General features: G+C 48.7%; 1 protein-coding gene across 1 annotated transcript; it reads right to left on the bottom strand.

Moving 5' to 3' along the window:
• Nucleotides 1-23,804, bottom strand: LOC122762914. Its single transcript, XM_044018083.1, has 24 exons — nt 23,782-23,804; nt 18,008-19,161; nt 15,924-17,619; nt 15,174-15,273; nt 14,735-14,830; nt 14,525-14,653; nt 12,500-12,622; nt 7,495-8,309; nt 7,142-7,418; nt 6,925-7,052; nt 6,683-6,763; nt 6,451-6,547; nt 5,838-6,148; nt 5,183-5,473; nt 4,851-5,115; nt 4,481-4,705; nt 3,914-4,387; nt 3,426-3,796; nt 2,988-3,104; nt 2,248-2,356; nt 1,829-2,152; nt 1,535-1,672; nt 1,321-1,449; nt 1-776 (listed from the first exon to the last, which is right to left on the bottom strand). Exons 2-24 carry the CDS (start codon nt 19,081-19,083, stop codon nt 175-177), a joined length of 7,974 nt encoding a protein of 2,657 aa, XP_043874018.1. The 5' UTR covers nt 19,084-19,161; nt 23,782-23,804; the 3' UTR covers nt 1-174.
• Between the last annotated feature and the right edge of the window lie 2,964 nt (nt 23,805-26,768).

Below are 26,768 nucleotides of genomic sequence, written 5' to 3'. Positions count from 1 at the left end.
TGAGCTTTTACTTGATTTGACTTGAAAAGTCACTTGAGTTACTCTGGGGTCAGAGGTCATGTGGAGGAGGGGTCACTCTGACCCTTAGTGACATCTTCAGATAAGTTCAGGTGTGACACCTCCGGGTTCCACCCACTCTCTGATCAGTGACAGTGTGGCCTACTGTGACATCACTCAGGTGGGCGGGGCTCCTCTCAGTCCCAGGGGAACGAGCCGTGGCATTGGCCTCCAGGTCGAATCCCCCTTTCCCCGCCCCCCTTCTCCTCCCACTGCTGCTTTGTCACTGCTGACTGGCTCTATCACATTGGCCCCGCCCACCTTCATTTGCAGCAGAGGGGGCGGAGCCAGGACACCACCTTTAGTGGATGGTCTGCTCTGTGTCATGTCCGTGTGTCCCTGAAGCTCCGCCTCCTTTGTCTCTGCGGTAACTGTGCCATCACAGTCCAGCTCCGGACTGTGGGTGTGGTCCAGCTTCCGGACTCCTCCCTCTGAACAGTCTTGAGCTGTTGTTGCCACGGCGACTGTCTGTTGGTTCAGGAAAACGATCTCATTGAGGAGAGACGTCAAGCTCTCAGGGTCTGGATCTGAGAGACCACCATCAGGACCAGGACCAGGACCTGGATCCACAGACAACGAGGAGGGGGACTCAGCTCTGGTGGCAGTCTGGTCCGGGTCTCTGACCTGGTTCTGGTCTTGGTCTGGACCAGCAGACGCCAGCAGGGGGCAATCTGCTGAGTCTTGCTGTGAATTCTGAACCATGTGAAGAAGCTGCGACGCTAAAAAACACACACACAAAAACTCACTCATCACTCATTCATCACCGTCACTCACTCGTTCATCACTGTCACTCACTCATTCATCACCGTCACTCACTCATTCATCATTGTCACTCACTCATACATCACGGTCACTCACTCGTTCATCACTGTCACTCACTCATTCATCACCGTCACTCACTCGTTCATCACTGTCACTCACTTATCATCGTCACTCATTCATCACGGTCACTCATACATCACTGTCACTCACTCATTCATTGCGGTCACTCACTCATTCGTCACTCACTTGTTCATCACGGTCACTCACTCATTCATCACGATCACTCACTCGTTCATCACCGTCACTCACCCATTCATCATCGTCACTCACTCATACATCACAGTCACTCACTCATTCATCACTCACTCGTTCATCACCGTCACTCATTCATTCATCACCCACTCATCACCAAACACATCAAACTTCACTTTTCTATGAATATAGTTAACTTAACAAAGAGTTGATGAGTGAGTGAGTGAGTGAGTGAGTGTCAGATGTTACCTGTCAGATGAGTGAAGGTGAGGTGGGCGGAGCTGCTGTAGCTCTTACCAGTTGGGGGCGGGAGCAGTGAGGTGACGTGGATCTGTTGATTGGTCAGACTGGGGAGGTTGAGGGTGACTGAAGCCACACCTACAGACAGGAAGAGGGCACACATCTGACTTTCAAAATAAAAGCAGACTAAAGCAGAATGTGAGTTGCAGTGTCCTGTTTTTACCTGGTGGTGGCGCCGTCTGCAGAACTGAAGGTTCCGACATGACTGGACTCACACTCACGACCTGTTGTCCAGGAAACGCTGCACCAACCAGGGACAGGAAGTCCGGTGGGACCAGGGCCTTAATGGGCGGAGCTTCAACTGGACAATCAATCATTATCAATGGCCAATCAATCAATTATTATCAATGACCAATCAATCATTATCAATGGCCAATCAATCAATTATTATCAATGACCAATCAATCATTATCAATGACTAATCAATAACCAATAATAACATATAAATAAGCCTCACCCTCCACAGTGTGTGGGCGTTTCCTGCGGGACAGGATGTTGGGGACCGTCCTCGGTCGATCTCTGACGACAGGTGGACAGCGGTACACAGGGGACGGAGCCACAGAGGACGCCTGCTGGACAGGGACCGGTGTGGGGACAGGTGTGGTAGTGGGAGGAGCAGACACATTGGTGGGAGGAGTTTGTGGAGTCTTTGGTGGCAGGTTGGATGACATAATTATGAGGTCATCGTCAGAATCAGAGGCCCCGCCCCCTGCTGGTGGCAGATTGGCCGCCGGGCGTCTCTTCTTGGTCTTCTGTTTGGACGACAGATGGACGCTTACACCTGTAGCCACAGACACACCCACAGGTTAGAGCTTCGCCTACAGGTGAGAACGAGCTTCAAACGTCCATCATGGTTTAGAGAGTGAAGGTTCTCACCTGCTGGGACTAGTGTGGACAGGAACTTGTCCCTCTTGTCCTTCAGCCTCATCTTCTTCATCATCAGATTTGTTTCAGTCGACCGCAACTCCTGGATCATCTGCACGGCCTGCAGCACAGACACCACACCTGTCTGTTAACACCTGACCTCAGGACTAGCCGTCTGAGGCGGTCTGAGGACTCACGGTGTGAGGACTCACGGTGTGAGAACTCGCTGTCCGAGGACACGCAGTCCGAGGACACGCAGTCCGAGGACTCGCTGTCCGAGGACTTGCTGTCTGAGGACTGGTAGTCTGAGGACTCGCCGTCCAAGGCGGTCTGAGGACTCGCCATCTGAGGCGGTCTGAGGACTCGCTATCTGAGGCGGTCTGAGGACTCGACATCGACTGAGGACTGCCGTCCGAGGACTGGCTGTCAGAGGACTCGCCATCTGAGGCGGTCTGAGGACTCGACATCCGAGGACTTGCCGTCTGAGGACTCGCCGTCCGAGGCGGTCTAAGGACTGGCAGTCCATCACTGTCTCTTTAGGACAGTGATGGACAATGAGCAGATGATGTGATTAGAGGGCGAGGAGAAGACCGCGAGGAGAAGACGGTGAGGAGAAGACGGGAGGAGGCGAAGGACGAGGAGACGAGGAGAGAAGGCGAGGAGAAGGCAAGGAGAAGACGAGGAGAAGGCGGCGAGGAGAAGACGGTGAGGAGAAGACGGTTAGGAGAAGACTAGATGAGTAGATGTGAGACCTTCTTGAGCGTGGCGACCTTCGGCGTCTTGTCGTCTCTCAGTCCCACCTCCTTCCTCAGACGCGTGAACAGCTCCACCATCTTCCCGCGACGCTGTCGCTCCAACAGATTGTGTCGCTGCGCGCACACACACATACACACACGCACACACAGTGAGTTGACTGACCTCTGACCTGACAACAGCCCAAAACTATACTGCAACAGTAGTTAGCCTCAGTCACATGTGACTATGAGAGGCCACGCCTCTACACCGCACATGAGAAACCTGACTCCAGTACATTCTCAACTTCCTCAAGCAGACAGCCTCTCGGTCAGGCTCCACCCCCTTTCCCCACTAATATGACGTCTGGATTAAAACCACCACTGACCAATGAGAAGCCAGCGTTTATCACCAATGTGTGACGTCATCACCACGTCACTAACTCAGCGTTTTCTTACGTAGTTCTTCGTCGTCTCTTTGTTGTCTCCACTGTCTGAATCGTCTTCAAAGTCTGAAGAGTTGTCCGTGTCTCCGCTGGACGAGCCCGACACGCCCACAGTCTTTGCCCACCACGTATCCATGGCAACCGGCTCCGGGTCGTCATCCACGCAGATGATGTCCAGGTCCATAGAGCTGAGGGCGACCTGTGACCCTGGAGCAGCAGGAGGGGGTGGGGCTGCAAGTGTGACCCTTGACCCTGGAGCAACAGGAGGGGTGGGGCTGCAAGTGTGACCCTTGACCCTGGAGCAGCAGGAGGGGGGTGGGGCTGCAAGTGTGACCTCTGACCCTGGAGCAACAGGAGGGTGGGGCTGCAAGTGTGACCCTGACCCTGGAGCAGGAGGGGTGGGGCTGTGAGGAGCCGGAAGCAGAGGAGGGGTGGGGCTGCAAGTGTGACCTTGACCCTGGAGCAGCAGGAGGGGGTGGGGCTGCAAGTGTGACCTCTGACCCTGGAGCAGCAAGAGGGGTGGGGCTGCAAGTGTGACCTTTGACCCTGGAGCAGCAGGAGGGGGTGGGGCTGCAAGTGGGACCTCTGACCCTGGAGCAACAGGAGGGGGTGGAGCTGTGTGGTTTGTCTCTAAAGGGGTGGAGCTCAGAGATGAACCAGGCTCCGCCTCCTCACCTGCAGAGGGTATTGGAGAGATGAGGTCAGCTGAGGGGGCGGGGCTCTGAGTTTTGAGACGGGTGACGGTGGCAGGAGACAGCGCCACCTTGAGGGGGAGGGAGGGAGGTTTCTGACAGGTGATGATGATGGGTTCCTTGTTGGAGGAGGCAGGAATGATTTTAAAGGTGCGTGTGCCCTTCTGAGACAGGAAGCCAGAGCCAGGGCTGAGGGGGGAGGAGCAATTAGACACTGAGAAGGACTGGAGGCCAGACAGTGAGGGGGGGGGAGGGGGCGTGGCTATAGTAGCACTTTGTGAACCTAGAGAAGGGGGAGGAGTTAGAAATAGCACATTAAGAATGAGGAAAAATTCATCACACACAGAAATGATCACATGACACAGCGGTGACTCACCTCTCGACACAAAGTGGGCGGGGCTCACTGCTCTCGGCTTGTTAATTGGAACCAGTTGGACCAGTTTTCCATTAGAGAGGCGGTAAAGTGGCTGCAGTAACATCCTCTGACCAGAGGAGGGCGACGCTGCACCGAGCACAGAGACCTTCATACGAGGACCAGGGACAAACTTCAGACCTGGGACCAGAGTCACAGGTGGAACCACAGAGCTGCTCACCTGAGAGACTACAACACAAGAGAGAACACTGTTAACCTTTAACCTTTGAACGAACACACACACACACACACACACACACACACACTGGTTAATGCTAACAGCATAATGTATCCTTTTTTTAGCCTGTTAGCTCAGTGCTAAGCTAAAGCTCACCTGTGGAGGAAGTGTGAAGGAGGGGTCGTGTGACTATGGGCTGGGGTCGTGGTACGGTCACAGTGTTGGGGAGGTTAGAGGAAGTCACACAGACCGTGGGGGTCATGGGGGTCATTGGGGTCGTGGGGGTGGGGCCTGGACCCTGAGTCTGCTTCCTGTTGGAGCCGACCCGGCCGGTCAGGTAGGCTGCCAGACGGTTGGCTGGATGCAGCGCTCCCATCTTCCCCAGCTGGATCTTTGCCAGAGGATAGAGTTTCCCGTTCACCTGTGGACACCTGAGAGTCAGAGGCGGCTCGAGATCAAACACTGAGAAACATCTGAAGACTTCTTACCTCCACCACAGGGTCCGTCTCTCCTGCTGATTTCTTTCTGGCCGCCAGGAACCCGGCAGGAGAGATTCCCGTCAGAAAAGGCAGAGCCAGACTCTTCTTCTTCTTCTTCTCTGCTCGTGTGCTCCTCTCTCTTTCCTTCATGTCACTCTCACCATCCACCTGCTCACATGGTGAACCCTCCTCTTCCTCAATTTCACCTTCCTCCACCTCCCGCTGCCAGTCCTCTGGAGGCTCCTCCTTCTGCACGCCTTGCAGAGGCTCCGCCTCCCCACTCACCTGTGTGAGGAGGTCCTGCAGAGAGACACAAACACACACTCAGACACTCCTCTCTTCATGGAGAACCTCAGGGTTCTGGTCATGGTCCCTTTTCATTTACAAAACAACAACTCATACAGAAAAACTCATACAGTCCTAGTGACTAATTTAATTTATTTTCAAGTGCCACTAGAGGGCGCTGCAGCAGATGTTTGAGTCTCCACTGACACCTAGTGTTTACAAAGTGTTTATAAAGTCTTACTTTGGCAGATTCTACACAAGAACATTTCATTTAATTTAGTGATGACATTTAATACTGTCAACATGGACACATTGACAGAAACTGAAGATAAAATAATTTGCGTTTTGGTGCAGAAACGAAGTGACTAGTGATAAAAACCTGTTCTGGTGGGGGTTCAGTCTTCTGGTCTTGTTGTGGAGGTTCTTTTGGGTCCTCCTGATCCGGTCTGGGTCTGCCGATGTGGACTTTGTACTGGACGCAGCGGCTGCCGTCGTTGTCCTCCACGTTCTGACTGATGGGACTGATGAGGTACTCCCTGACCCAGAAGGGCAGGTCCAGTCGGTCCTGAGCCATCATCTCACACAGTCTCTTCAGCACGTGGTTCCGGTCAGCGTCGCTCGCCCACTTACACTCCGACAACAGGATCAGACGCTTGGACGGCTTTGGGTTGGACTCTGTCGTCTCAGCCGCTGAATAGACAGACAGACACAAAACCTGATGTTTGACCAGCGTCCAAACTGACCTCCGTTACTATGGTAACTGTGCCGCACACAGGAAGTGATCTCTTTTACATGGACGACTGTAAACGGGCTGGAGTTCAGAAGTGAATTCGACTGGCTGTCCCTGCTCTGCTGCTGTATACACACACGCGCTCCCTCGGAGGCAGCAGGGGGCGCTCACAGCAGAGCCTCATACAGCCACAGGCCAACAAAGCACAACTTTAATGGGATGACAGGAGGCTGTATGATGAACTATGAGTGAGTGAATTCACCTGCAGGAGGAGGAGCAGGGGGAGGAGCTTCCTTCAGCGTCTGAGGCTGCTGTTTCACAGATTTCACCGATTTAGATTTTCCACTTTTATTTTTGTCCTGAAGAAAAAACAACAGTGAACTAGAGAGAGTGTGGCGACCTGGACCTGGACCTGGACCTGACCACCGACTCTCACCTGTGAAACTACACTAAACTTTATCTTTAAAACACAGTTACACACACAAGTAACTCACCTGTGTTTTCTGACTCCGCCTCTTCCCCCTGTAACCTCTGACCCGAGCACAGCTGCTCTTATCTTCTCTGTTCTGCTGAATCTGCACACACGCAGACAGACACACAGACACACACGCGCAGACAGACACACAGACACACAGACACACACGCGCAGACAGACACACAAACAGAAAACAGTCATGTGACTTTCGTGTGTCTTCAGTGAGAATGAGCGGATCAGCCTTTAGTGTTTATAACGTACAGTGAGACGGGTCGGACTCATTGGTCCCGGGACGTAGACCGGGTCTGGATCTGAGTCTGCACCGTCATTCTTCCACAGGACACGGACACGCTCGGCAGGCTGGGAAACGCTGTCCGCCTCCTTCAGAACTGCCAATCAAACACGACAGGAAGTAACAGCCGGCATAACAGGAAGTAACAGTGAGAGAATACAGTCATGGTAAAACGGTGACACTTACCATAAGCCATCTTCATCCTCCTCTTCCTCTTCCTCTTCTTGCCGTGGCTCGGGTGGGAGGGGCTAGAGTCCGAGGCCTCCAGGTTCTTCAACAGCACCACCTTCTGTTTGAGGCAGCTGCAGCCGAACATGCAGAGGCTCCGCCCACAGTGGCCGACCCTGGAGGAGTAGGCGAGGCTGGAGCAGATGCAACCCAGCCGGCAGAAGTCGTTCAGGCAGGGTGGGGCTCGGCGGCGGACCAGCTGGATGGGGGCGGTGGGATTCTCGTCGACAAAACCCTGAGGAGCAAGCAGAGCGACACTGTTACCACGGTTACCATGGTTACCTGCGTGACGGTTCTCTGGGTTCTGGTACCATCAGTGTGAAGAGTGAGGTCAGGGCGATGGCGGCCCGCTCCTTGGTGATGGTGGTCCTGTGTTGCCCCTCCCACACCACTCCATCCTCCAGGTCCTTCTGTCTGAGCAGAGCCCGGGTCATTAAAGGTGGGCCGGCCTTGCCTTCATCGCGGCCCAGCTCAGAGTCGGACTCCAGAGGAGCCAAGTCCTGGGAGACCGCGGCCCTGAGGGGGCTGAGGGTCTGGGACGAGGTGTTGGGTTTGAGTCTCCTCCTCCTCTTTCTCTTCTTCTTTAAAGTGTTGCTCTCAGGAGACTCACTTGATGGTTCTGTGTGGTTGGACTGGACTTTCAGCCGACTTTTCTGGGACCTGTTTGGTTCAGTGACAGGTGTCAGGTGGTCTGATGGGGGTAGTGGTCCCGCAGGCAGTTTAGGGAGCTGGTTCAGCTCAGCAGGACTTGGTTCGAGTGATGACCCTGGAGCAGAAGTAGGTTCTGGTCGGAGTCTGGTCTGTTTAGGACCTCTCCGTTTCTGCTGGGTCTTCCTCTCTTTGAGGGACAGTTTGGGTCTTTTAGAAGGGGGGATGAATCCAGATATGAGGTCCGAGGTGGGCGAGCTCACGCCATGCTTCTTCAGGACGTTGTCCAGGGTTCGGACGTAGCTGCTGCTCTGAGCAGGAAGCTCGTAGACCACAGGGACCGCGGGCTCCGCCTGCGGCTGAGAGAAGCTGGCGGCTCGCTCGTCGATCAACTTCCCCTCGTTCTCCAGATACTCGTCCAGCATGTCGCTGCAGAACGCAGACAGGTTCTTCTTAGGCTGATCTGAGCTGGGACCAGCTGCAGAGAGACAAGACAGAAAGTTAGTTGTTTGGCTCATAAAATGTAAAACCACTTTCATTCATTCATTCAACTGTCCTCATGTGTTGTACATGAGGTCACTTCCTCTTGTCAATATCACACTTTGTTTGCACGACAGAAAACACAATGTCAGACTCTCCGGTACAGTCCATTATGTCCACTATGTCCCATAGTGGTGCAATGGATCGTCATTGATCCGTTCGTTTCAATATCTCCGTGGATTGATTTATGAAAGTTGTGCGCGTGTTCAGTCAACACAGCTATTTTAATGGGGGGAATAGGGTATAATATGTCCACTTTAAACACGAAAGTGCTCGAGCCACGTTACGACATCCACTCACTCACTCACTCACACACTCTCACACACACACACACACACACACACACTTCAGTGAAACGACCGTGCCAGATCTTTATGAGAAGGAAAAGAAAAAAGTTGTGGATGAACTATACCGAGCATCGCCTGCTCACGACAGACGGGTGGACGTCCAGGGGAACGATAACCGCTCACTTCATTTGACTTAGACTTCCTTTTATTGTCATGGCACAGAGAACACAGCAGTGAAAACTGGCAACGGAATTTCGTTGCTTGGCAACCGGATAAAAACCAACAACACAGCATTGAATTTTGAGGTAGATTACTGTATGATACAGTCTGATGGCCAGCGGAAAGTAACTGTTCCTGAGTCTGTTTGTTCTGCAGTGGATGCTCCGGGAACCTCCTGCCAGACGCCAGCAGGGAGAACAGTCCATGGTGGGGGTGGTTATGGTCAGTGAGGATCTGGTGAGCTCTGGTTAGGCAGCGCCTGTGTGCAATGTCCTGGATGGGTGGGAGTGGAGTCCCAATGATCTTCTCCGCTGTCCTCACCACACTCTGCAGAGACTTCCAGTCTGAGGCCTTGCAGCTCCCAGACCAGACGGAGATGCCACTGGTCAGCAGGCTCTCGATGGTCCCTCTGTAGAAGGTTGAGAGACACCCTTCTCATCCATCGCAGGAAGTGTAGGTGCTGATGGGCTTTCTTCACCAGGGAGGTGGTGTGAAGTGTCCAGCTGAGGTTGTCTGTGATGTGAACCCCCAGGTACTGCTGACGACCTCCACCGTTGTGCCATTGATGAGGAGTGGTGTGTGGCTGGGTCGGGATCTTCCGAAGTCGACATGATCACTTTTGTCTTGTCAACATTCAGGAGCAGGTTGTTCACCCTGCACCAGTCCACCAGATGTCGCACTTCCACTCTGTAGGCTGGTTCGTTGTTGTCCTGAATGGGGCCCACAACTGTTGTGTCGTCCGCATATTTCAGGATGTGGTTGGTGTTGTACCTGGGACGACAGTCGTGGGTCATCAGGGTGAACAGCAGGGGGCTCAGGATGCAGCCCTGTGCCCGGTGCTCAGGGAGATGACACTTGAGGTATTGTTACCCACACGGACACGGGGGGGTGTTGAGGCCCAGGGGGCCCAATTTGTGTACCAGGTCCTGGGGGATGATCGTGTTGAATGCTGAGCTGAGGTCCAGAAACAGCATCCGCACAGGGGTGTTCTTGTCCTCCAGGTGCTCCAGGCTCAGGTGGAGAGCAGTGGAGATGGCATCCTCAGTGGAGCAGTTAGGTTGGTACGCAAACTGGAGCGGGTCGAATGATGGGGAAGTGGAAATGGAAATGATAAGGTCCTTAACCATCCGCTCGAAGCACTTCATGATGGCCGTTATTAGTGCAACAGGACGAAAGTCATTAAGGCATGATGGTTGGTTTCTTGGGCACTGGGATGATCATGGCAGACTTAAAGCACGGGGGGACAACGGCCTGGATCAGTGACGTTTTGAAAATGTCTGTGAGCATGTGGGCCAGCTGGTCTGCGAACTCCTTGATCAGCCGTCCTGGGATGTTATCAGAGCCATATGCTTTCCGTGCGTTAACTTTTCTCAGGGCTCTCCGTACAGCAGTGGTTTCGAGCCTGAGTGCCTGTTCATCGAGGTTGGAGGTAGCTTTCCTCGCGGGGACGTTATTCAGAGCTTCAAATCTCCCAAAGAAGTTGTTGAGCTCATTGAGGAAGCTGATGTCATCTCGGCAGGGTGAGGGTGTGGCTTTGTAGTCTGTGACGATCTTGATGCCCTGCCACAGTTGTCTGGTGTTGCTGGGGTCATGGAAGAAACCTTGGATCATCTGACTGTGGGCACGTTTTGCTGCCTTGATGGCCCGGTTCAGATTAGCAGACTGGGAGCTGCAGACACGCCCCCTCGCACAGGCACTTATCTTGTGCAGGTGCTGACACAAGCAGTGGAGGAATGGAAGATAAAGAGGCCCAGTGCTAACATCCCAGTCACAACTGATAACACCAAAGATCAAATAAATGCAGTCAATGAGGCAGAACTGGGCCCACAGACAGGGTGCTTTGCACAAAAAGACACTTAGGTACCATCACTGTGACATACTACACAGGCACAATCAGATTTTTGTCAAACGTATGTACAGTCTACAAAATCCTAAAAGGCTCGACTCCCACCTGTCTGCAAAGGTTAGTTTGTTACCGTGGCTCTGTAAGGTCCACTAGACCAGCATCTGTACACAGCTGCACTGTACCCTTTCGCTACTCAGCATGTGGACAGGCAGCCTTTTCTGTTCAAGCTGTCACACAATGGAACACCAGTGCAGATAATATAAGAAAGTGTGACCTGCTTGGTGGGTTTAAAGCTATAAAAAAAACACCTAAAACTCTCACAACAATGCACCCACTACTTTGCCAGTGGCTATTTGTGTGAGAGTGTGTGTGCACCTGTGAGGGACACTTCCTACATTGCTGTATGTTCTTACTTGTTGTGTAATGTTTTATCTGTGCTGTATTTATCTTTAGGTAGGGACTGCAGACGTACATTAGGCTAACTCTGGTGTAATGCATCAAATGGTGACATTTACGTTTTTAATTGCACATGGTCCCTTTCAAATCAAATCAAATGTAGTGAACTTGGCATCACAGAAGGGAATGTCAGTCAATAGGATGGACCGCCTCCTTGGGAGGATCAGGAAGGTGGTTTCCTACTTCCATCGAAGCACAACAGCTGCTCATGTGCTGAAGACAAAGCAAGAAACACTAAAGCTGCTATCTACCTACTCATCAGCTCATACATGATGTCCCAACAAGATGGAACTCCACTATATACTCAAGACCCTGAAGAAAAAGGTCAAAGACATCGTCACCCTGTGTGATGATGATGATGATGATGATGTGAGAGTGGCAGACGAGGTCCTCCAGGAGCTTAAAGCCCTCAAAACTGTTACATCTCTGCTGAGCACTGAAACTCCACCGTCTGTGTCAATGATCCTGCCGCTGAAAACAAGGGTTCTACAATCCATGGCTCCAAGTGTGGAAGACCGCACCATCACTCCAGATGTCAAGACTGCCATTAGAGAGGACCTGAAGCCCAGATACACTTCACCCCCTACTCTGCAGGACTACCTCCACAGATCTACTGCCCTGGATGTCACATGGACATACAGTGACCTCACCACTGAGACTGTGATGAGCTAAAGAAAAAATAATCAATTTAAATCTCAATACATTTTTTTATTTATTAAATGTTCATGTCTATGAAACATGAAAATGAATAATAGGTTTAATTAATCAACAGGAGCAAACTTGGACACATCTGCTCCACAAAAGACGCCGGCGATGGCAGAGCTTTTTGGAGAGAAAGACATGGACAGCAAGACTCCTGCTGACATCATCAAAGAGGAGGTGGCATCTTACCCGGCAGCAAGCAGCATGTCAGTGGATGGTGGAAAAGCAATGAGTGCCAGGCTCTTCAGTTCCCTTCTCAACAGCAGGGGACATAGTGACTGCATAGAGGTCCACACGCAGACAATGTAGACATCCTTGTCTTTTTGAAGAAGAATTTGAAATGATACGCTCAGGTATAATTTTCAAGGAAGATGATGTTGCACTTTAAGTTGTTATTCCATTAATTATGATAAAAAGAAGATATTATGCCATGTGCACTTTAAGTTGATTTTATATATTTTAATTTAATAATTTAAAAGGGTTAATCAACAAAAAGACAAAACTTATGTTTATTTGTCTTGTCTTTTTTTTTTGCTGATCCGAGAAACGATCTGAACTGTGTTTTTTTTTTATCTGAATGTCCCACTATGTCCCACTATGTCCACTATGAACAGTTACCTTCAGGTTTGGCTGAGGAGTGAGTGGGCGGAGCCTCTGAGGGAGTGAACTTTTCTCTCCAGCCTTTAATCTGGGTCACATCTGTGGTTTTTCCTGTTCTGGACACAAACGCTGCAGAAACACCTGAAGAAGAGGAGGAAGAGGAGGAAGAGGAGGAGACATTTACAGGTGACACCAAGCTGAACTCTGAACATGACAATAACACTTGTTATATCTCAAACTGGACGACCTAACGATGTTAGTCCAATACGTTTATGAATGAGTGGTTACAGAGACATAAGGTTCTCACGGCCCAAACATGACTCAGCTAAAAATCCAATGATCGTTGCAGTGATTGTCTTTGTCTTTTGTCTTTGTTGAGACAGAGATCATCAAGTCGACATTTTCTCTCTCTTTCTTTAAAGGGGACATATTATGCAAAATCAACGTTTTAATCATTTCAGTACTTATATTTGGGACTCTGGAGGCCCGACCAGTCGCCAAAGTGTGGAGAAAGAATACTCAGTCATGTTTTCATGGTCCCCCTTAGTGTAAGTATAGGCCATTAAACACGCAATGTTGAATTCCCTGCGCTTATGTCGGCAGCATGCGCATTTCACCGCGAATGTTACCGCCCACCAGTAAGTTTACTTGGAGAGCTCCACCTTAGCTCCACCTTAGCTCCACCTTAGCTCCACCTTGTCCCTGCGAGAGTGCAGGCGAGGGAGGAAGAGCGCTATTATGTCAACGCGGAGGGACAAGTGTGCTGTTGGTGGCTGCACAGTGGAGCACAGTGTTTTACAGAGGATTTTATATATGAAGCTAATGTGTGTTCGCACCACTTCACATCAGTATTTAGTCAGCGACGTACAAACACACAAATTGTTAAGAAAAGGTCACATAGAGGTCATAACTGACCATTCTGACACGTCCTAATTAAACATATTTCTTCAGTACATCCTCCATGACCGGAGCACACACACTCAGTCTGATACAGTCACATACAGCAGCTGTTTATGCAGCTCGCCGCTGACGATCAGCGGTGCTGCACTCTCTGTGTCACCGCTGATCGCCAGTGGCGAGCGGCGAGCTGCCTAAACTGCCCGGACCACCGGAGCTGGTCAGTGGTGGCGATCAGCGGTGCTGCACTCTCTGTGAAAATCAGTTCGGGGCATCAGGGGCCGCTGATCGCCAGCTCGCCGGAGCACCGGAGCTGGTCAGCAGTGGGGAGGAGCACAGTCTCCGGTCTGATACAGCAACATGCAGTTTATCCAGCTCGCGGCGCCGCTGGCGATCAGCAGTTCTGTTCCTAAGTGTTTTTAACTGATTTACAGTTCGGCAGTGTTCGGCTCGATCCTTATGTAGGACGTCTCTTCCTGTGACGGCACTCTCGCTGTTTTCTGCTCACGCTGACATGTTGATATTGTCAGAGAGCTAGTGGAGGGAGGGGGAGACGAATAGAGCTGTAAAGCGCTGTAAAGAGGACAAATCAGAAACCCCCTGGAAGAAGTGGGTGTGTATTTGCCTGTGTCTCATTTGCATATAAAGGGACCATGCACGAAAACCGAGTGTTCTGAAAGGGGCGGGTTTAGCAGGGTTATTGAACTACTATGATGCTTCATCCTTAGGGAATTTTGACCAAAGCATGTCACTGACATGTTCATTAGGACACCAGGGAACTATTTTAATGGGGGAAATAGGGTATATATATATATATATATATATATATATATATCTCTATGTCCCCTTTAACGTCACTCGCTCGCTGTTCTGCACGGAATCTCGCGTCAGCGGTGGAGTGAGAGACAGTGGACAGCGATGATGTCTCCATGGCTGTCCTGTGTGGGCCTCGTCTACGCACATCACGCAGCGCAGGGCATCAAACAGTAGGTGGCGTCGTAACAGACAAGGGAGACATTTACCTAAATATCACTCCCTTCTTCACTGCACTTTCAAGGACCCGTGAGAACCCTGTCTCAAGAATCCTCCCTGTGTACTTACAGGTTAAATAAATAAAACTCAGGTCAGTGTGACCGCGGTACGAACCCTGAGGTGGAGGCGGCTCCCGGTGCTGCAGCGCCACATAGTGTCCAGGAGGGGGCAGAGGCAGACGGACGCCCAGGTACTGCAGGTCGATTGCCAGAGTCGGATCCAGCAGGTTCATCTTCAAACCCACTGAGTTTTACACACAAACAGAGTCATCACCAACATCATCAGCAGCTCAGTGGCGCCCCCCTGTGGAGGTGAGATACGCACCTTCCTGCAGCACAGGGTGAATGACCTGTCTGTGCTTCATCAGCTGCAGGTCTCTGAGCAGAAGCTTCTCACCGCTGCTTCTCTTCTGCAGAGTCTCTGCTCACACACAAACACCACAGTTAGCTTAGCACAAACAGCAAGTTTGCCAGTGTTGACATACGACAACTAACAAGAGCTTGATTGTTGCTTAGATTTAGCTTTAGGTAGTTCAAATTTTGGCATTTACATTTAGCCTCTATGTCACAATAATGTAACTAAGCATCAGCATACTGTTCGCTTGAAGTTAGCATTTACGTTCTACTAGTTGTTGATAGCTCCGAATTTAGCTGTAGCTTCTGTCAGGATCTAAAAACATGCTACAAATAAATGACATGTGCCAGGGATTAGCTTCTTAGCTAAGTCATCCTGAACCACACTGTAATATGCTAATGAGGTTCACCGTGGTCAGGTGTGTCAGCAGGTGGCAGCAGAGGAACATCAGGTGTCGCCTGAGTGCGCGGTTCCTCCACAGAGTCAGGAACGTGAAGTTTGAGTGCCTCCTGAAAAACAACAAACAAGTCCTCATACTGCCCCCTACAGTAGAAAATACAAAGTTCATGTCCCAAATGTCCACAAGTTTCTCATGGAACTGCACAGCTTTGTTTTCTCCTGCATCAAAGACAGAACCTGGTTCCTGCTGACAAGGTTCAGCTGATACTAAAATGTGACGTCTTCAGACTGCCGGCCTCTGATTGGTCAGAGAGTTTCGTCACTGAAGAGTCACAAGCGTGACGTCAAAGACAACGATGTAGATCAGTTAAAAACCCTCCCTGTAATTCCACAGTCTCTTTAATTGATCTACAGGTGGACATTGTTGTCTTTGACGTGGCGCTCATGGTCAGGGCAGGTACTAAAGAAACCCAGCAGGTGTCAGGTTCTATCACTGATGGAATCACAATAATCTGGGTTTGGAGGAACAGTTCTGAATTGGTACAAGTTCCTCATTGTTCACTTCTTAAACCGTGCCACCCTCAGTATTTACTGGATTGTCGCAGTTGATGTCAGGTGACTATGCTGGAATATAAACTGATGAGTTTAGTTTCACTTTTCTAAATTTAGCAAAAAGGTAGCGAGCGTTGTAAAATATTTGAACGGTAAATTTTATCGTGTTTTGGACAATAAAAAAAAAAAAAAACTGCTTTAGGTTCACCTTTGATGTAAAAGAGATGAACAGCTGCTCCTCCACTTCCTCCAGGTTGGGCTGCATGCTAACGTAGGCAGAGTCATCGACCTTTTCATCCATGTCGACAGTAGGTTTCCGCCTCTTGGACTTGTTCCTGCATTTGTCGGGTTTCCTGGCTGGGACTGGTTCGGGTACATCTGCCTCTGGTGTCGCAGGAGGTGGAATCACCACAGCCTCCGAATTTGAAAACGCGACCTCCATACCGAGGTCGTCATTGGTGGAGAAAAAGTGCACAAGTTCAGTGAGTGAAGGCGTGGGTGACAGCGGGTCTCCATCTAATGAGGAGAAGGTTGGAGACAGAGACAGCTGGAGGACCAGGGGGGACAGTTCTGCAGGAAATGGCAGTGACTGCTGGTTGTCTTGAAATGACGGAGCAGAATCAGGATCAGGAGTCATGGACGTTTGGGGTTCATGGGTGGATGGACTTGGGGAAGGCAACAAGGGCGACATGACAGATGCTAAGGGAAGCGTCTGTGACATTGGTTGAAATGTTGTGAATGAGGCGTCTATGTACGGTGGCCCGGGCAGAGGTAACACCGTGTGCCATTTAAACACAGACGTAGTAGAGCCATCCCTCTGCGGTGACCCATTAGGAGGTTCTGGTTTCTGATTAAGCTCAGAAGAAGTCGAGTCCAGTTCAAAAGCCAACGAGGCAGGAAGGGCGGGTAAAGGTTCTGGAGAACTTGCAGGTGACAAAGGCTCAAAGCCAAAAGAAGAACACTCTGGGTCAGGAAGTAACAGATGAGATTTCATGGTTGGAGAGTCCGAGGGTACTGTGGAAGATTCCATGATGGGAGGCGTTTGTGGCGAGTTAAGGGCATTTAACACTGTATCAAGGGGTGGAGATAAAACTGGACATGCAGCAGCAGAGGTAGCAAGAGGTGAGGACATGGTGGACATACATGTCCCAAGAGTACATAACACTGTAGTGTGATCAGGTCCGGCCTGATTAGAGTCTAAACATTCAGGAATTGAAACAGAGACAAAGGGATCATCAAGACTTGGTGCCGTTGTTTCTGTGGAGGCAGCAGACTCTGGATGTGATGGAGGAGCTGCTTCCACCACTGGTTCAGATGTATCTACATCTGTGACTGCGTGTCCAGAAGAAGGTTTGTTGCAACATTTTTCATCATCTACTAGATTGTTTGATGGAGCGTTTGAATCAGAACTGTGTGATTCAGACTCAGGTGGGAGTGCAGGGGGAGGAGCATCCATCTTATTCTTGGCCCTTTTAGACTTTGTCGAATGCTGCTTCAGAAACAGAGCAAGGGCGGGCAAAGGTAGTGGCGCTGGTCGTTTCTGCTGCTGCTTTACATTCTCTTCTGATGGCGCTTCTGGTTTAGGTCGGTGGTCGGAGTCCACATAGGTCTGGGACACTGGGGGATCAGTGACTACATGAGTCACCTCACTATAATCTTTCCTAGTACCGTCTTTGGAGGTTTTTACATTCAAACAGTTCCTATTAGACTTAGCTTTACGCTGTGCTGACGATGTCTTACTGTGTGTCTCATGTTTCTCTGGAACACCTGGTCCGTTTGTTAGCCCAGTTTTTAGAGAAGTTCCGTTGTTGATGTTCAGCTGATCCAGGTTACATCGCTGCAGTGAAACATGAGCTTCCCTGATAAGCTCAGAAAATAACTTCTGAGCAGGACGTGAACTGCTGCTGCAGGAAATCAAACAACAAAACAGTATTAGCTCATGAAACACTGTGACACTGACAAACACAACTTTGTCCTACGTAATTGATAGCCACCCATTTTGCTTTTGAAAAGATACAAAAAATATTTTAGATGTTAACCCTGGCAGGACTTTAACACTCTAAAAAAACCCAAAACAAGTATCAAGGGAAACAGGTTCAGAACTTCACCAAGCTATTCAGTCCAGTCAGAGATGTAAATGACCACATACGGGACAATTCAAAGAGAAGTGTCCTCATGCAACACCTTTTGGATCACTGGTATAAACTGATCCAAATCCACATGACAGTTAGATTAGACAGACTAAAAAAAACACTGAACATGCCATCTTCTCTGTCATGTTGGAACTCTTACCACAAACTCTCAGCAGGAACCTTGACACAAGATGGATCTTTGTTCGCAGTCTCTCCAGAACCTGAAGACTTTGGAACCACTACTTTTGAACCTTTGGGTTTGTGGTTTGCAAGCAAAGACTTTAAGCTCTTCTTCACAGGATGATCACTGGTTGCCTTCGCCTCCTCTTTGGGAGTCTCTTTTCCAGAGTTCAGTTTTAGCTTCAGGCCTGATGAACCGGACGAGTCCTCCTTCAGTCCTTTAGCAAACGGGTTGTGGTCAACTATGAGCTGAGCAAACCTGGAGTTCTGGTAAGCAGCGACCGCCAAGAACTCAGTCTGAGGGAAAGTGAAGGTGACAACGCTAGCACCAGTTAGCTTAACGTCTTTAGCAGCTTTGTCAGTCTGGATGATGTGCAGTCGCGGCAGGTAGCGGTGCATCGGGTGTAGTGCGATGTTCCCTTCCTGGTCCGAGACACTGTTCGTGAGCTTCAGTCTGTAAAAGGACACCGGACTCTGCATCCAGTGTTGACCTGTCGATGGGGACTCAGGGTGAGAAAACAGTCGACTCTTCATGTGACTCTCTGCTTTCCCGGCCGTCTGCCAGTTCCTGCCAGTCCACCTGTAACAGCTATTGTCTAACAGCTGAACGTCCATAAGGAGACAGTACTTCCTGGACGGCTGCAGGCCGGAGACACGGAAGCGGCAATAGGGGAACATCCTGCTGCCCTGTTTGGTCAGAATCATCTCCGTTCTGCATCTGAAGAACTCGTTCCACATGTTGTTGTTGTCCAGTGTGACTCGGACACCTCTGCACATGCTGACAGGAGACAGGTTGTCCTGCAGAGGACTTGGACTGGACAGAGGTTTGACCGCAGGAAGAGCACCGGGCGTCCTGATGCCTTTACCCGTCATGTTTGCCTCTCTGTTGGTCACTTTTACATGACTGCTCCGTTCCCTCCCACCTTCACATGCCTTCTCTGGTTTAGGGAGAACACAGTGTGCAGGTGGATGCTTGGCTGCAGGTGGCGCTGCAGAGCTGGTTGCTCCTTCCTGATGAAACACCATACCCTTCTGCTTCTTCTTCTTACAAGCCATGAACACGTCCCAGACATTTAAAGGACGAGACGGTCCTGCTTCTTAAAGACGCGAGCCATGATGAGAGCAGACAGCCTCCTAAAAAACATGCAAGAGACTTTCGTTAGCTTCACGACACAGACGACGTAAACAAGTCCACAATGTGAAGTGGTTCCCCTGAACAGGACGGGATTAAATACTATGACAGATTGTTTACAACCCTATCAGTCAAATTGACGGACAGACAAAAAGTCTGCAGTTCATGGATTAAACGCCCTGTATGTGTGACTCCACATCCATAGGTGTATCTCTGTATCTCTCTATAAGCTGATATGTGTGAAATGAGTTTATGACAGTGAGACAGAGAGTGCTGTGGTTCTGTATGGCACAACAGACAAAACAACGACACAAAACTACCCACACCAGACAAAACGACACAAAACTACCAACACCAGACAAAACAACGACACAAAACTACCAACACCAGATAAAACAACGACAAAGAACTACCAACACCAGACAAAACAACGACACAAAACTAACAACACCAGACAAACGACACAAAACTACCCACCAGACAAAACAAAACTACCAACACAGACAAAAAACACAAACTACCCACACCAGACAACACACAAAACTACCAGACAAAACTACCAACACCAGACAAAACACAAAACTACCAACACCAGACAAAACGACACAAAACTACCAACACCAGACAAAACAACGACACAAAACTACCAACACCAGATAAAACAACGACAAAGAACTACCAACACCAGACAAAACAACGACACAAAACTACCAACACCAGACAAAACGACACAAAACTACCCACACCAGACAAAACGACACAAAACTACCAACACCAGACAAAACACACAAAACTACCAACAAACAAAGAACTACCAACACCAGACAAAACCAACACAAAACTACCAACACCAGACAAAACAACACAAAACTACCCACACCTGACAAAACAACGACACAAAACTACCCACACCAGACAAAACAACAACACAAAACTACCAACACCAGATAAAACAACGACAAAGAAACACAAAACCACACAAACCACCAAACCAGACAAAAAACTACCAACACCAGACAAAACCACACAAAACTACCAACACCAGACAAAACAACGACACAAAACTACAAACACCAGACAAAACGACAAAAACTACCAACACCAGACAAAACACGACACAAAACTACCAACACCACAAAACGACACTAAACTACCAACACCAGACAAAACAACGACAACACTCCCAACACCAGACAAAACAACACAAAACTGCCAACACCAGACAAAACAACACAAAACTACCAACACAAGACAAAACAACGGCACAAAACTACCAACACCAGACAAAACTACACAAAACCACCAACACCAGACAAAACAACAACACTAAACTACCAACACCAGACAAAACAACGACACAAAAACTACCAACACCAGACAAAACAACACAAAGAACTACCAACACCAGACAAAACAACGACACAAAACTACCCACCAGACAAAACCAAAACTACCAACCAGACACAAACTACCAACACCAGACAAAACACAAAGAACTACCAACACCAGACAAACGACACAAAACTACCCACAGACAAACGACACAAAACTACCAACACCAGACAAAACAACACAAAACTACCAACACCAGATAAAACAACGACAAAGAACTACCAACACCAGACAAAACAAGGACACAAAACTAACAACACCAGACAAAAACAAAAAACACAAAACTACCAACACCAGACAAAACGACGACACAAAACTACCAACACAAGACAAAACAACGGCACAAAACTACCAACACCAGACAAAACAACGACACAAAACCACCAACACCACAAAACAACAACACTAAACTACCAACACCAGACAAAACAACACAAAACCAAGACAAAACAACACAAAGAACTACCAACACCAGACAAAACAACGACACAAAACTACCCACACCAGACAAAACGACACAAAACTACCAACAGACAAAACGACACAAAACTACCAACACCAGACAAAACGACAAAGAACTACCAACACCAGACAAAACAACGACACAAAACTACCCACACCAGACAAAAGCGACACAAAACTACCAACACCAGACAAAACAACGACACAAAACTACCAACACCAGATAAAACAACGACAAAGAACTACCAACACCAGACAAAACAAGGACACAAAAACTAACAACAGACAAACGACACAAAACTACCCACCAGACAAAACACACAAACTACCAACACCAGACAAAACGACACAAAACTACCCACCCAGACAAAACCTACACAAAACTACCAACACCAGACAAAACAGCCACACAAAACTACCAACACCAGACAAAACAACAACACAAAACTACCAACACCAGACAAAACGACAAAAACTACCAACACCAGACAAAACAACGACACAAAACTACCAACACCAGATAAAACAACGACAAAAGGACTACCAACACCAAAACAGCGACACAAAAACAACTAAACAACACCAGACAAAACGACAAAACTACCCACACCAGACAAAACGACACAAAACTACCAACACCAGACAAAACAACACAAAACTACCCACACCAGACAAAACCGACACAAAACTACCAACACCAGACAGACACCACAAAACTACCAACACCAGACAAAACAACGACAAAAGAACTACCAACACCAGACAAAACGCAACACAAAACTACCAACACCAGACAAAACAACACAAAACTACCCACACTGACAAAACAACGACACAAAACTACCCACACCAGACAAAACAACGACACAAAACTACCAACACCAGATAAAACACAAAAGAACTACAAACACCAGACAAAACCACACAAAACTACCAACACCAGACAAAACCACAAAACTACCAACACCAGACAAACCAACAAACTACAACACCAACAAAACACACACAAACTACAAACACCAGACAAAACAACGACAAAGAACTACCAACACCAGACAAAACAACGACACAAAACTACCAACACCAGACAAACGACACTAAACTACCAACAGACAAAAACACAACACCAACAAAACAACACAAACACCAGACAAAACAACACAAAACTACCAACACAAGACAAAACAACGGCACAAAACTACCAACACCAGACAAAACAACGACACAAAACTACCAACACCAGACAAAACAACTAACACCAGACAAAACAGACAAAGAACTACCAACACCAGACAAAACACGACACAAAACTACCACACCAGACAAAACGACACAAAACTTACAACAGACCGACAAAGAACTACCAACACCACAAACAAAACAACACCACACCATACCAACACAAACAACGACACAACCAGACAAAAACAACACCAAGACAAAACGACACAAAACTACCCAAACCAGACAAAACACACAAAACTACCAACACCAGACAAAGCGACACAGACGACACAAAACTACCCACACCACAAAACTACCAACACCAGACAAAAAAAAAACACCAACACTACCAGACAAAACACACAAACAACCACAACAAAGAACTACACAAAACAACGACACAAAACTACCAACACCAGACAAAACGACACAAACTACCAACACCAGACAAAACGACAAAAACTACCAGACACCAGACAAAAACAACTACCACACCAGACAAAACGGCACAAACTACCAACACCAGACAAAACAACAAAACTACCAACCAGACAACGACACAAAACTACAACACCAGACAAAAAGACAAAACAACTACCCACACCCAGAAACAACGACACAAAACTACCACACAAAGAACTACAAACACCACAAAACCACACAAAACTACCAACACCAGACAAAACCACACAAAACTACCAACACCAGACAAAACCACACAAAACTACCAACACCAGACAAAACAACGACACAAAACTACAAACACCAGACAAAACAACAAAAACTACCAACACCAGACAAAACAGCGACACAAAACTACAACACCAGACAAAACAGACAAAACATACCAACACCAGACAAACCAACATAAAGACATACCAACACCAGACAAAATACCAACAACAACAACACTACCAACACCAGACAAAACACACAACACTACCAACACCAGACAAAACACAAAACTACCAACACGACAAAACAATAAACTACCAACACCAGACAAAGACACTAAACTACCAACACCACACAAAACAATTACCAACACCACACAAAACAGGACAAAACAACTACAACACTACCAACACCTAACAAAACAATGACACAAAACTACCAACACCAGACAAAACGACGACACAAAACTACCAACACCAGACAAAACAACGACACTAAACTACCAAAACAACGAGACACAACAACGACACTAAACTACCAACACCACACAAAACAACGACGCAAATGAAAAAATGAGGACCCTACCATGAAGACAACAACATAAGGCCAACGTGAGGACACAACAGCATGAGGACAATAACATGAGGACACTACCATGAGGACCAGCGGCCTGTAGCTCAGGCGTCTCATCATATTGATTTTGTATTGATCAACACAGGTGTAGGTGTAGGTTTGGGTTAGTGTGTGTGTGAGACTGTTGTTTAATTGACGTGACACTGCAGTCCATGTATGTGTATGTGTAAGCTAGCTAACAGCAGCTAACAGCAGGCCTGCAGCTGTGTTCAGTAATGGCGTCCGTCGTCACTAACCGTCCGCACCATGTGCTCTCTGCTCCGGGAACATTTACCTTCAACACACCCCGACCGACGGAAAGACTTTGATCCAAGCGTCACCGTCCGATTTCCCGCCGTCCATCTTCATCGCGACACCGCGGATCTTTTCTAACTGAGCAGGAAAACGCAGCACGCGGTGTCTTTCGCCGTCACGTCCTCGTCACCGTCTCCTCCGCTACTGCGCAGCCTCGGACGCCATCTTGTTACCGCCACCTGTTTAAAAAGTCGTGTCGGTCGCTCGCGGAACACAGACGGTGACAGCGGAGACTCTGCCGCGTCGGAGTCGCTATAGGAGCGGCGGTGGCGGCGGTGCCGGCGGTGCCGCTGCCGGTGCCGGTGCCGGTGCCGGTGCCGCAGCCACCCGGAGGACTTTAACCGACGTACTAACTCACACCGTGCGGATCCCGCGGAGAGCCGCCATGACAGGGAGGAGGTCAGACATGTAGCAGGCACCTACAGCCTAAAGCTGAACCCTAAACGAGGCGGAACCGAGTCCGGGTTCGAACACAGAGACGCTGTTGTGTTGAAAACGCGGGACTAAAGCAGTCCGTATTGAATCAGTTCATAACTGTGCGTTCACTGTGTTTGTGTTCAGCCGCCATGTTGTCTCCTTTCTGTGCTTTAATGGCGGCGGTGGAGCCGAGTTGAGCCTCCGGGACTGATCCACCATGTAAACAGAACCAGCACGAGCCACACACTGTACTGTAGTTACACAGGTAATACTACACCTGAGTACACAGTATGTGTAAATGTACTCTGATACTGTAGTTTGTTTACAGTGTAAATCTCGTCATGTCATGATTTAGTGTAAAAAGTGACTCCGCGGCTTCTTCGGTCACTTGTACTCAAAAGATTTACAACAGTGTTCCATCATAGAAACAAATGAAATTGTGATGTAACATAGCGCCACCTGCTGCATGTAAGTAGCTTTACTGCAGGTGGAATAACTTTCATCTGTCGGAATGTAACAAAAACATGCTAACACCGCCACGGCTTCTGTTGGTGAAAGTCTTAGTTTAGCACAGGCTAACCGCTACATCCACACAAATGCTAACCGCCTGGAGCTCAGTACTAGCCCAGAGGTTCAAAGCTAACACACAGGATACTGCAGGGGTGTCAAACATGCGTCCCGGGGGCCAGAGGGTCCAATCGGCCCACAGGATGAATTTGTTAAAGTTTCACACTAATCTAAATGTAACGTCAAACGCTCCAGATACCCGTGACTAAATGTTTGTGCCTTTTTATAGATCCAGTGTGCTGTGTAAATGGTACATTTAGGCATGATATTGTTGAAATTGCACTTGTTTTGTAAAACTATGAAAAACAAAGGGGTTCTTGTTGTTCATAGGTTATTATGCTATTATTTTACTATTTTTACTGGTCCGGCCCCCTTGAGATCAAATTGTGCTGTATGTGGCCCCTGAACAAAAATGAGTTTGACACCCCTGGGATACTGCATCTCTTGTAGTCCCGCCCACAAATGTCACATGACCACTCAGGTGTTATTGTAAATGTCCTCGTAGTGGGACAAATAAATGATTTTCTTATCAAAAGAAAAAGCAGGTGTTTGTTTTGCTGACTCAGCATTTTTGGTCAAGTCATGGAGGAACGAGTCGATGTGATAAGAACACGTTTATTAATCAGCAAACGGAGAGAAAAAAAACATCTGTCCCTTGATTTCCCATCATGCCGAGCGGCGCAGACATCAGGTGAGTTTACAGTGTAAATGAAAACAATGATCAATAAAAAAATTAGAAACAAAACGCATGAAACTGTTCTTTTGAAAAGACGAGTCCATGTCAATTCAGACCAGTCCTAATCCAGTCTTGTTCAGTCCACTACAAATCTGTATTATTTAAGTCCAGTCCTCTCCAGACTGGTTCACTCCACTCCAGTCTGCTCCAGGTTTTTCAAGTTAATAAAAGTTAATCAGCATCAGTTGGAAATAAAACAGCCCCGCCCCCTTAGTCTCATTTAATCTGACCAATCAGAGCTCAGCGGTGCTGTTTTTAAATGAGTGATTATTTCTGATCAATTACATCATCATTGATGAATAATTGATCAGTGTGATCAGCTGTTTTATTCATGTGACCTGGGGCCTCCAGCACCACCAGAGGGCGCCACTCCTGCTGTCAGAACGCTGTGGTTCTGGAGATCCAGATCAGTCCAGTTTAGAACTGCAGGACGTCAGGTGATGACATGAACGTTCACTTGTTCATGTCAGTGTGAACAAGTGATTGTTCCTCATTGGTTGTTGGTCACCATGACGACAGGCACCGCTGCCACTGGTCCGTTTCTTGCATGTTATCAAACCTTCAGGGGGACGGGGTCAGGGCCAGAGGGGTGGGGTCAGAGAATGGATCAAGTTAGTGTCAGTGGCCTGAGTCTCCACCCACTTGCCACTCTCTCTGTGTCTCCAGTCCAATCAGGAGAGGGCAGAGCTGTGATTGGTCAGACATTAATGACGACGTCGTCCTCGTCCCTCACTGACTCCTCCTCCCTTCTCTCTCCACCCCCTTCCTGCTCGGGGCCTCCATGTAGGCCAATGATGTACCTGTAGTCTCCTCCAATGGCAAGTTCCGCCCCTGACGTCACCATCATCCAGTCCTTGTCCTCGCCTGGTCCTCGCTGCTGCCAGGTGGTGCTCCAGCTGGACGCCCCCGCCTCCTCTCCTCCCGCTAGCTCCTCCCCCTCCAGGTTCACGTAGAGGAGAGGCTCTTTCTGAGGAGGGGGCGGGGACAGGCTGAGCAACAGCGCCTCCAGCTGGACGACCAGCTGATGGAAGGTGGGACGACACTTGGGAACGGGACTCCAGCAGCTGTGCATGATGTCATAACTGACACCAACGAAGAAGAGAGCAGTTATGACTCGGCATCAGTGATGATGATGTCGTGATCAGTGACGATGTCGTGATCAGTGATGATGATGACGTGATCAGTGACGATGTCGTGATCAGTGATGAT

The sequence above is a fragment of the Solea senegalensis genome, unplaced genomic scaffold (assembly GCF_019176455.1).
Source record: "Solea senegalensis isolate Sse05_10M unplaced genomic scaffold, IFAPA_SoseM_1 scf7180000016195, whole genome shotgun sequence".
Taxonomy (NCBI): Eukaryota; Metazoa; Chordata; class Actinopteri; order Pleuronectiformes; family Soleidae; genus Solea; species Solea senegalensis.
The sequence above is the reverse complement of the archived record's forward strand: the minus strand, read 5'-3'. Positions and strand labels throughout refer to the sequence as shown.

Bases quoted from the DNA above. Each gene is read 5' to 3' on its own strand.
- LOC122762914 (XM_044018083.1), bottom strand. From the start codon at position 19,083: ATGGCTTGTAAGAAGAAGAAGCAGAAGGGTATGGTGTTTCATCAGGAA. The intron at 7,419-7,494 runs GTACCAGAACCC...CTTGCTCCTCAG, and splicing joins CCTCACTCTTCACACTGATG to GGTTTTGTCGACGAGAATCC. The intron at 4,388-4,480 runs GTGAGTCACCGC...CCCCTTCTCTAG, and splicing joins CGCCCACTTTGTGTCGAGAG to GTTCACAAAGTGCTACTATA.